The 10,481-nt window shown below is 59.0% G+C and overlaps 1 protein-coding gene across 1 annotated transcript in view; it reads left to right on the plus strand.

Moving 5' to 3' along the window:
- The window catches only part of KAZN (kazrin, periplakin interacting protein), a 799,879-nt gene extending 789,660 nt beyond the window's left edge, over nt 1–10,219 (plus strand). Inside the window, 5 exon segments of the mRNA XM_080654832.1 lie at nt 2,501–2,732; nt 3,087–3,188; nt 3,683–3,849; nt 4,981–5,095; nt 6,806–10,219. Coding sequence (XP_080510958.1) covers nt 2,501–2,732; nt 3,087–3,188; nt 3,683–3,849; nt 4,981–5,095; nt 6,806–6,970 — 781 coding nt within the window. The 3' untranslated portion in view covers nt 6,971–10,219.
- The last annotated feature ends 262 nt before the right edge of the window (nt 10,220–10,481 follow it).

A 10,481-nucleotide genomic window follows, 5' to 3' on the forward strand; every position in this document is an offset into this window, starting at 1 on the left:
AATGTTCCCACTACTGGCTTGTGAACTATAACTGCTTTGTTTTATTTTTTATTGTTGTTGTAGAGGTTACAATAGAAACACTTAACTTATCACTGTCTCTCTTCAAATAATAGCATGCAACTTGGTCTATAGCAGTGGTCGGCAAACTGCGGCTCGCGAGCCGCTGTGGTTTGCAGCTCTGTTGACTAATGAGTTTGCCAACCACTGCCTTAGGGAAAAACACTTAAAAAACATTTTAATAATGTACTAATGTCTTTAACCTGAAGTCAAAACTTCTGGGTAAGGGTAATGCATTACGCAGTGGTCGGCAAACTCATTAGTCAACAGAGCAGCAAACCGCGGCTCGCGAGCCGCAGTTTGCCGACCACTGGTCTATAGTATAAAATGATCTCTCCTCCTGCCTTGGTGCTGTTTTTGCATATAAATAACATGCTCCTTTATACATTGTCCTCAAATTCATCCCTGTGGTAGCATATTGGTGGATTTCCTTTTTATAAAAAAAGCGGATTAATATTCCATTGTATGTATTCCCCAGGTGTGCTTGTCCGTTCATCTGCGGGTGGACACGGGTGCACAAACACCTCCTCGAGGCCCTGCTTTCCCTTCTCTTGGGGAGATGCCCAGACGTGCAATGGCTGGGCCGTACGGGAATTCTATCTTTAAGGTTTTGAGGAGCCAGCACGCTGCCTTCTACAGCGGCTGCGCATTTTACCTCCCACCGCCAGTGCACAAGGGTTCCAGTGTCTCCACTTCGCCGACAACCCTTGCTGCTCTGTGGTTTTTTGATAGCAGCCATTCCAATGAGTGGGAGGTGGCATTTCATTTGACTTGCATTTCCCTGATGACTGGTGTCGCTGAGCATCTTGTCACGTGCCTCTTGGGTACCCTCTACCTTCTTTAGAGAAAGGTCTGTTGCAGTCATTCGCCCGTTTCTGAATCCGGGTTATCTTTCTGTTGTTGGGTTTTGAGAGTTCTCCTTTAATTCCTTTGTGTGGTCCAAATTTCCACATGCTTATTGTGTTCCTCCCTCTGAAAGAAACCCCTTTAACCTTTCTCGGAGTCCATTCCTCTGACGATAAATTCTTTCAGTTTTGCTTGGGAAGAAAAGTCTTTGTTTCCACCCTCATTTTTTAAGGCCATTTTTTAAAAAAGAACAGTTTAGGTTCACAGCAAAACTGAGGGGAAGATACAGAGATTTCCCATGTCCCCCGTCCCCGCCCCCATGCACAGCCTCCCCTATTACCACATCCCCCACTACATGGAACATTAGTTACCATGGAACCCGCATGGACACATCATCATCATGCCAAGTACACAGTTGCCATTGGGGTTCACTCTCAGAGCAGCACATTTCTGTGGTTTGGACAAACATGTGGTGACGTCCGTCCGTCATTACCGTGTCAGACCAGTGGTTTCACTGCCTTGAAAGTCCTCTGTGCTCCCCTGCTCCTCCCTCCCCTCAACCCCAACCTCGGCAGCCCCTGACCTTTGTACTGTCTCCCTCGTTTCGCCTTTTCCAGAAGGTCATGTATTTGGACTCGTATACTCTGCGCACTCAGTCATATGCACTTAAGGTTCCCGCACGGAAAGATTTTCAGCAGAGGATGACCTAATCTAATTGATGGGGAGCGTGCATTAGAAGGGGCGATGGGGTGGGGCAGTCAGGAGGCAGGTGCAGAAATCCACGCCAGGGAAGTCGGGCCTTGAACACAGGAAAGAAGAGGAAGGGACAGACACACTGACCACACTGACTGGTAGATGGACAGGGTGGGGGATGCTGGCCTATTCCTTCTGCGAGGCTGCCACCGTGTGGCGATCAAGGGAATGACAGCCGACTGGACTACCCTCGCCAGGCTCCTCCACCCGTTTGTTTATGCATCTGAGACGTAGTCCTGGTGCACCTACTGTGTGCGTGGCCCTGAGACAAGTTCTGTGTGGGATACGAAGAAATCTGAGGGGTGGCAGTGAGGAGAGAATGCTGCCATAGACAAAATGTAGGTTTTAATTCTGATTCCAAGACGTGCTACTATGTGATCAGCTACAGTCTAAGGAGAGATGGGCCAGGCCGACGTTTTGTGGGTCTCAGGGGTTCTGTCGGGGGCCCTGGGTGGCAGGGCAGTGTGGGAGCCCCCAGAGGTGCTGTTTACTTCTACACGTGTCCCTGCTGCCCATTACTGTCCCTTCCCACTGTCATTGTGTCCGAATGTGGTCTTTTCTCTTTTCCTACCCCCTCGGTCTCTCTGTTGGTCCCTTTTTACCCTTTGGGGTGCTCTCTCTCCCCTCTCCCTCGTTCCCTCTCTTTCCTTCATCCCCCTCTCACGTCATCTCTGCTCTTTCTTCCTGTCTCTCCATTCCTTCATCTTCCTGTCAGTCTCTGTGACTGTCTGCCCCCCCTATTGTTTCCACCCTCTCTGCTCACCCCTACTCCATTTCTGCCCGCCCCTCTGTTCCTTCTACCTTTCCCACCACCCCTCTCTCTGGCTATGTCTCTCCTCACCAGCCTGTCCAAAGCCGCCGACCTGGACCATCACTGGGTGGCCAAGGCCTGGCTGAATGACATCGGCCTGTCCCAGTACTCCCAGGCCTTCCAAAACCACCTGGTCGATGGGCGGATGCTGAACTCCCTGATGAAGCGGGACCTGGAGAAGCACCTGAATGTGTCCAAGAAGTTCCACCAGGTCAGCATCCTGCTGGGGATCGAGCTGCTGTACCAAGTGAACTTCAGCAGGGAGGTGAGGACCAGGCTGTGGGTGCAGGCACCGTCCATGGCCTTACTTCCCTCTCTGGCACTCACTGTTTGCCCATCCAACCACCTTCCCATCCGTCCGTCCGTCCGTCCATCCATCCATCCATCCATCCATCCACCTCTTCCTCTCGCCATTCCTCCTCCCAACAACTGCCTATAGTATGGGGCAGGCCCTGTGCTCAGTTCAGGGGAAATAGTGAATCCTCATCCCCCAAGAGCTCATTACTTGTCCTCACACAGGCCACTGAGGTCCCTGTGAGCACTGTGGACCCTTATTCCCCATGTGACCTCAGCCCGCTCCCTTGTCCCCCAAACTGACCCATTGTCTCCCTCCCCGCAGGCCCTCCAGGAGCGCCGGGCCCGCTGCGAGACACAGAACACAGACCCCGTGGTCTGGACCAACCAGCGGGTGCTCAAGTGGGTGCGCGATATTGACCTGAAGGTGAGGGTGACGGCGCGTGTGGGGGGGCTCGGGCAGATGCAGATCCCACGCATGTTGTGTGCAGACCGACAGTTTTGTGTGAGCTGGGGCATCGTTACCCAGGCTGGCAAGAACAAGCTGCCTCCTGTCACTCAAGAGGAGGGAACTACAAGCCCCGCCCCCACAATGGGACCCCAGTACGGATGCTTTCCTCACAGGGGGGTGAGGGATGCCAGCCATCCTCTCTCTCTAGAGCGGGTGCGGGGTTGACTCCAGGCCCTCATCTCACTCGAGTACATGTGGGCTGCCTGCCGCGGTCTGGGAGAGTCAGTGACAAAGTGGCCTCGGCCACTGCCCTGATGGCCCTGAAAGAGGGAGGGTGGGTTTCCCCTCATTCGGTGTGAAATGAGCTAGGGCCCCCTCAGGCCAGCAGGGCAGCCCCCTCAGGCCAGCAGGGCACCCCTCTCCGCAGCAGGGCGGCCCTCAGGCTAAGCAGCCTGGTGCCTTGCCCCCAGGAGTATGCCGACAACCTGACCAACAGTGGGGTCCATGGCGCCGTGCTGGTGCTGGAACCCACGTTTAACGCCGAGGCCATGGCCACCGCCCTGGGCATCCCCAGCGGGAAGCACATCCTCCGGAGACACCTGGCGGAGGAGATGAGCGCCATCTTCCCCCCGGCCACGTGAGTGCGGGCACCCCCCCCCCGCCCCGGGGTGCAAGGGCAGGTGCCCCGACTCCCCATTCGGGCCCTCACTCACGGGGTCCCACCTGCCCCCTGCAACAAGGCAGTTGGTCTCTTTTCACAGGGCTGGAAACGGGGGCTCAGGGAAGTGAAGTGCTTTGGCCAAACGTCATAGACTAGAAGGCGGTGGAATGAAGTGTGTGGGTAAATCCCCACGGCCCGGGCATTCGGAATGGGGAGAAGGACGGACGGAGCACGTAGCAGAGGCCCTGGGCGGGGGGAGGCTGGGGGGGGGGTGTCAGCTAGGGACGATTCGCACCGGCCTAAGGGTCAACACGGCTATTCCAGGCAGGGGTGCCGGTGGGGTCAAAGGCTTGGGGAAAGGGCTGGGCATCCGAATGGTCAGCCCCCCTACCCAGTCTCCGCTCTGCAAAGTGGCCAAGGACCCACACCTGGACAGGCGGGCTCGCGCCTCCTAGCGGATGCTCCGCAGGTGCCTGCCGCAGGTCAGACCGCTGAGCACCTGGAGGTCTGGCTAAGTGGCTGCAGATGCTCACTCAGCCGCCGAAGAGCTCCGTCTGGTGCTGGTTTCTTCCCGATGCGTTTGTATTTCCATCCGAAGGAGCCACACGGCGGGATGGCAGCCGCTGTGGGAGAACGAGGGGGTGTTCCGGCGCGGGGGTGGCAGGGCCGGCCGGTGCCTGTGTGTGCCCCGCAGAGGCAGCCGCTCTCCCGCAGGGCACACGGCTTGTAAAGGCCAGAGGTGCTTCCCGGGCGCCATTGTGCGGATGAGGAAACGGGCTCAGCGAGGTCATCGGCGGCACAAGGGCACGGCCAGGGGACTCAGACCAGGCCTGTGCCCCTCACCGCCCCTGCCGGTCACCGTCCGATGTAATCAGAGCAGTCCATCACGGGGTGCCAGCCAGGCTGGGCCTCTGTCTGTGTCATCTCATTCCACCCAGGACGACCTTATGAGGGAAGTGCTGTGACACCCCCTTACAGAGCACATGGCCCCAGGGACTCAGCTGCTAAGGGCCGACCAGGCCACGTGTGAGTGTGCGTGTCTCCGGGAGGCCGGAGCTGACTGATCCCCCCTCACACTCACACTCACTTGCAATGATCTCTCCCCAGCTCCACGGGCATCCGGGAGGCTGAGCGCTTCGGAACGCCCCCGGGGCGGGCCCCCAGCACCCCCCGGGCGGGGAAGGAGGAGAACAGCAGTGGCATAAGGCACAAGGCTGGCCGGGTAAGTGGCCTCTGGTTCACTGAGTCCTGCCGCCTGGGAAGGTCTTCTTGTTGTGGAGGTCACCGTGGCCCTTCCCAGCTCCTGTTGGCCTGTGGGGCCGCTGGGCCGGGTCACAGGCGCAGCGAGGAGAGAGGCCCTGGAAGTCGCCCCCAAGGGACCTGTGTGATGCAGAAGCCCCACGAGGGGTAGGGGAGTGGCTCCAAGTGCAGGTCTCGGCCGCCTCCTCAGAGCCACCCGGGCAGTTGCTTCCCATGCAAAGTCTGGGACCCACCTGCACTCCTGAAGCAAAGGGCCTCTGGGGACCACTGACTCAGGGTTTGAGCTCCAGTGACCCGACCAGTCGCAGCAGAGGAGCCTCTGATGTGAGAAAACGTGTGCAGTTTGGGGCTGATCACACACTCAGACCGCACAGTCCTCGGCGGAGGTGGAGGCACCCAGGGCAGAAGTGACGACCCAAAATTCTTGCATTCGCTCAGCGAACCCTTGGGGGCGCTAACAGCCTTCCAGGCACCATCCTAAACATGGGGGAGAAGCATGACTCAATGACCACCTTTCTCTTAAGGTACTCTCAGTCCAGAGCGAGCATTCTCATTAAGGGTGACTCCCCCAAAGGGGTGAAAACTGGTTTGGAAAACACCTCCCTCCTTTTCTGTAACTAGCATAGTATATCCGCGGTATAATTTCACGGTGGGAGTGTGATGGGGGGGGGGATGTCTAAAAGGTTCCCTTTAGAGGGGAAAAAATGAAAAAAGATAGGATTTACTATTCCTATTTTGTAACTGAGAAAACTGAGTCTCAGAGAGGGCAAGTGACTTGTCCCAGGTCACACAGCCGGGAAGTGGCAGAGCAGGGATCTGAACGCTGGTGTGAGACTCTAAAACCCACACGTTTTCCGTCACACCAGGCAGCGCTAGAATATTTCTCCTTGACTTGGGAATGAGGGCAGACCTCATGCGCACACTCCGACGGTCTCTCCGCCGTTACGCCTTCCTCCGCTGAGGAGGAAGATGGGAGATTTGTGGCTCATCAGAAAGACTGTGTCTGTCCTCACCCTTGGTAACCAACTGGTTCCTTCCAGTTGGGAATACAAAGCTCTCTCCTAATGTTAACTCACAAAATCCTCTCAGTCTCCCTGAGCAGTGGAGTATTATTGCTAACTAGAGGCCCGGTGCACGTGCACCAGTGGGGTCCCTTGGCCTGGCCTGCGGGATCGGGCCAAAACCGGCTCTCCAACATCCCCCTAGGGGTCCTGGATTGTGAGAGGGCACAGGCCAGGCCAAGGGACCCCACCGGTGCACGATTGGGGCGGGGGGAGGGATGCAGAAGGTTGGCCAGCCGGGGAGGGACCACAGGAGGGCTCCAGGGCGTGTCCAGCCCGTCTCGCTCAGTCCCGATGGGCCGCACCCCAGCAGCAAGCTAACCTACGGGTCGGAGCACCTGCCCCCTGGTGGTCAGTGCACGTCATAGCGAGCAGTTGAGTGGACTTAGCATATCATTAGCATATTATGCTTTGATTGGTTGAACGGCCAACCGGACAACCAAACACTTAGCATATTAGGCTTTTATTATATAGGCTAGGAAAAGCACAGAGAGGTTAGTTAAGTTACTCAAGGTCACACAGCAATTAGACTTGGAGACGCCACACGTCCCAGATCTGAACATTCCATTCCTTTTCTTCCTTGTCCCGTGGCCTCGTTCCTCTCTCCTCAGCTGCCCCTGGGGAAGATAGGACGGGGCTTCAGCAGCAAAGACCCCGATTTCCATGACGACTACGGCTCTCTCCACAACGAAGACTGCGGGGACGAGGACCTCGAGGACCGGCCAGAGCAGTGCCGCCTGGAGGGCTACAATGGCCTGGAGGTCACCAACGTGTGAGGAGCCGATGCGCGGCCAGACCCGACACTGGGAGTCGCCTGGAGGGAGCGGAGCCGGACGCCGTCGCCCCTGTACATAGTGCTCGCGGCTGAGGAGGCGCCTCGGGTCCCGGGAAAATCCCCAGACGCTGCAGCTTTGGATGGGAGCACAGGGAACCAGGGGCGCCCGCCGTGGACGTCCTGCTCGGTGGAAGGGCGCTGGCCCCGAGGACCTGACACAGAGCCAGCCCCTCCATCATCCAGGCTCCACCCCAGAGTGACTGACTGGCTGCCAAGGTGGAAAGGGGCCCCCGACGCCCCATCGGGAGGAGCAGGTGGGCTCCACGCAGGCATGCGAGCCCAGCAGGGCCAGAGGTCAGAGCAGGCAAAGCCCGAGGTTGGCCAGTCGGCAGGGGGCCCTCCAGCCAGCGAGGTGGCAGGAAAGGCTGCCCACGGCCGAGACGCCCCACGGAGGGAGGGCGCAGCCCCAGCCTCCTTGCGCCCGTGACTGAGAACCTGGGTTCTCTTTGGGGTCGCTGAGCCTCTCTTGGGAGAAAGCGGAACGGGGAAGTCATTCCTCTGCCCCGAAAGCCCCGGTCACAGGGGGTAGGCGTGTGGAAGAGTACCCGCCCCGTCCTCCCAGGAGCAGCTCCACGGGGTGGGGGCAGGTGGATGGTGCGAGCAGGGCGGGGCTTGGCAATGACAGTCCCAGGAAACACAGACTTCCTGTCATGGGGCAAAGGGCAGGTGACGGCAGGATCAGGGACGACTGAGGGAGGTCCGGGACGACTGGACCCAGTGTGGCAGCGGATCCGGGATGGGGCAGGGAAGCGCTCATCGCTACTCCGGCAAACCTTCGCTGTGATGTCTGTCCCCTGCGCAGAGGTGGCCTCGCGGAGATGAGCCTCGCAGAGCCACGCCATCGGATGGCGGAGCGGACCCCGGGCCTCTGCCTGACTCGCCACTGTGTGCTGTGTGGCTTCTCCCCGGCGGCCTCACCTCTCTGTGCCTCAGCACCTTCCTCTGCTCACTGTAACTGCTTCCCTCCCAGGGGTGTCGCGAGGACTAACACTTGCTAACGTCTGTAACACACTTCGTAACCTCTCAGGAGGCAGGTGCGAAGTCGGGGGTCTGATCTCCCACTTACAACACAGAACCGACATGGACCTGTCCCCTCTAAGTCGGTAATGTTGGAAACAATCTGCAAAAGGAGCGCAAGGAATGTGGGGTATTTCCCCCCTTTAGCGCCCCCAAAGGACTTGAGCAGGGCGGGGGAGGGGGGAGAGAGAGAGAGAGAGGCCCCTGATGCACAGCCCTTGGAAAACAGTTCGATTCCAGGGATCGGCTTAGCTTCCTGGACCCCGACGCTGAGTGACGACCGGGAAGGACACAGCGCGGCATTCTGCTGACACGTCAGTTATGGAAGCGGGTCATTTGTTGGAACCACGAAGCTCCACCTGCACTGAAGCCACGTGCACCCAGAGCCCGGGAGGAAAAGGCTTGCATTTCCAACACTTGAGTCAGCCTCTAAGAACTCTCCAACCCAGGGTGGGGCACCGACCGAGCCCCGAGGGACTGGGGGATCCCTCCCAGAGCCAGACACAAGCACTGCCTTCCTCACCGGGGACCAGGTGCCTGGTGGGCGGGCAGAGAGACGCCCCCTTTTGTCCGAATGTTTGGCCTCCTCGGGACACATTTCTGATTCCGGGCCTGAGGCGTGAAGCTCTGGGGCCTGCCCTGGCTTCGCTGAGGTCCCAAACCCCAGTGTCGCTGTGACATCCGGCCACACGCGGGCCGAAGCTGCAGAGCCCGCAGCCGGGGTAGGACAGTAAAACACCCAGCCGTGCTGGTGCCACCGTCACTCCTGAGCCAGCCTCAGCCTGGGTGACCGGCAACCCCAGGACCTGCCTCCAGGGGGCAGCAAACCAGGAGGGCAGTCATTCCCGCAGGGTGAACAGGAAGGGCAGGGTGGGCGAAGGCAGACCTGCTTACTTGAAACTAACGTGACTTGTCAGAAATGAACGCGCCTTGTCCCCGGCGCGCGCCCTTTGCGGACAAGGTGAGCAAGCAGTGGCTTGGGGGTCACCAGCAGGGATGGCGTTAGTCCGAAAGGCCTGGGGCCACGTGGGCCACTTCCAATCCACCTTTTGGTCCAAAGACGCCCTACCACACATTCGCTCCTCCCCGATGCTCGTGTCCCTGGCGGCCAGGTGAGCGTTGGGAGCTGGCTTTTCAACAAGAGAACAGGTTGACTGGTAAACAAACAAACCCCACACAGAGTCCCATCAGGTGGGCTTCGTCTGCTGGAAAACCCTAAGAGTCAATCTGCTTCAGGGCGGGGTAGGGGGTGGGGGGAAGGGGTGCAGACAGACTTGGCAGGAAGACCTGGTGGCTGATTGACAAGGGCTGGCTGAGCGGCCACCTGCACACGCTGACCTGCACGTCCTGTCCAAACAGCCCGGGCTGGGGTCTTGGTTCTTGAAGGGTGACGTGGCATCGGGACGTGGTTCTCTGAAAGGTGCCGCCCGTGCCTGCGGGCGCTGGCCCCCTGGAGGGGGGTGGTTGGTGCCAGAGGCGGGGGCACCAGGGAGGGCAGAGGGGCCCGTGTCCCTCCCAGAGGCTGGGCCAGAGCCATCAGGAGGCACCTGATTGGCACTCAGCTTTCTGACCCCGGGCGCCTCTGAGAGACCCCTTTGTCCTGGGCTGAGCAGAGCCTTTCGCTGCTGTCAGCATCTCCGTCACCAGGCCCCAGGCTGCAGGGGTCAGGGAGAGGCCACATGAGACCCTGCCCTGATGATGTGCAGGCGGGGAGGGGTCCTGACACAGCCAGCATGAAGGGGCCTCGGAATAATGCCCCCCAATCCTGAGCTCGTTGACCAGGGCTGGGGCTGGCAGCGTGGGGTGACATGGGCAAGTACAGGCCTGAGTGCTCCCCGCAGGGCCAGGCCCCTCCAGGACCAGCTCACACCCCACCCCCCTCCCCATCCCCTCACCCATCAAAACCTGTGTCCGGGGCATCACACCTCAGGGCTGCTCTTGGAGGCTCCCACAGGCTCCTGGCAGTTGAGTGACATGAAAGACCCCGAGGGAAACAGAACCGTGGGAATGGGCCTTCTTGCCGGTGGTTGGCTGGGGAGGAGGATTTCCCGAGCTCTCCCCCACCGGCTGGGGGCTGCCAAGGACTCACGCCCGGAACACCTTCCCAGAGAGAATTTTAACACTGTAACAATAAACACTACTGCACAGCGCTTCCTTGACGAGGCGGCCTTTCTCGATGTCTGTTCTCATTTCATTTCCCCAACAGCCTCTTTGAGAAGGAGATTATGAACCCATTGCATGGATGGAGAAACTGAGGTTGGAAAGGCTGAGGGGCCTGCCCAGCTCTAGAAAGCTAAGAAACCCCGCGGCAGAGACTTGAACAGTCATCTGCCTCCAAATCCCAGCTGGTCCCTCCCCACCCCCTGCTCCCCCCACTGCAGTATTGACGATCCACCCTCCCCCCACCTTCCAGCCTAGGACTTACCTTCCCAGGT

The sequence above is a fragment of the Plecotus auritus genome (assembly GCF_963455305.1).
Source record: "Plecotus auritus genome assembly, chromosome: 2".
In the NCBI taxonomy this organism is placed as follows: Eukaryota; Metazoa; Chordata; class Mammalia; order Chiroptera; family Vespertilionidae; genus Plecotus; species Plecotus auritus.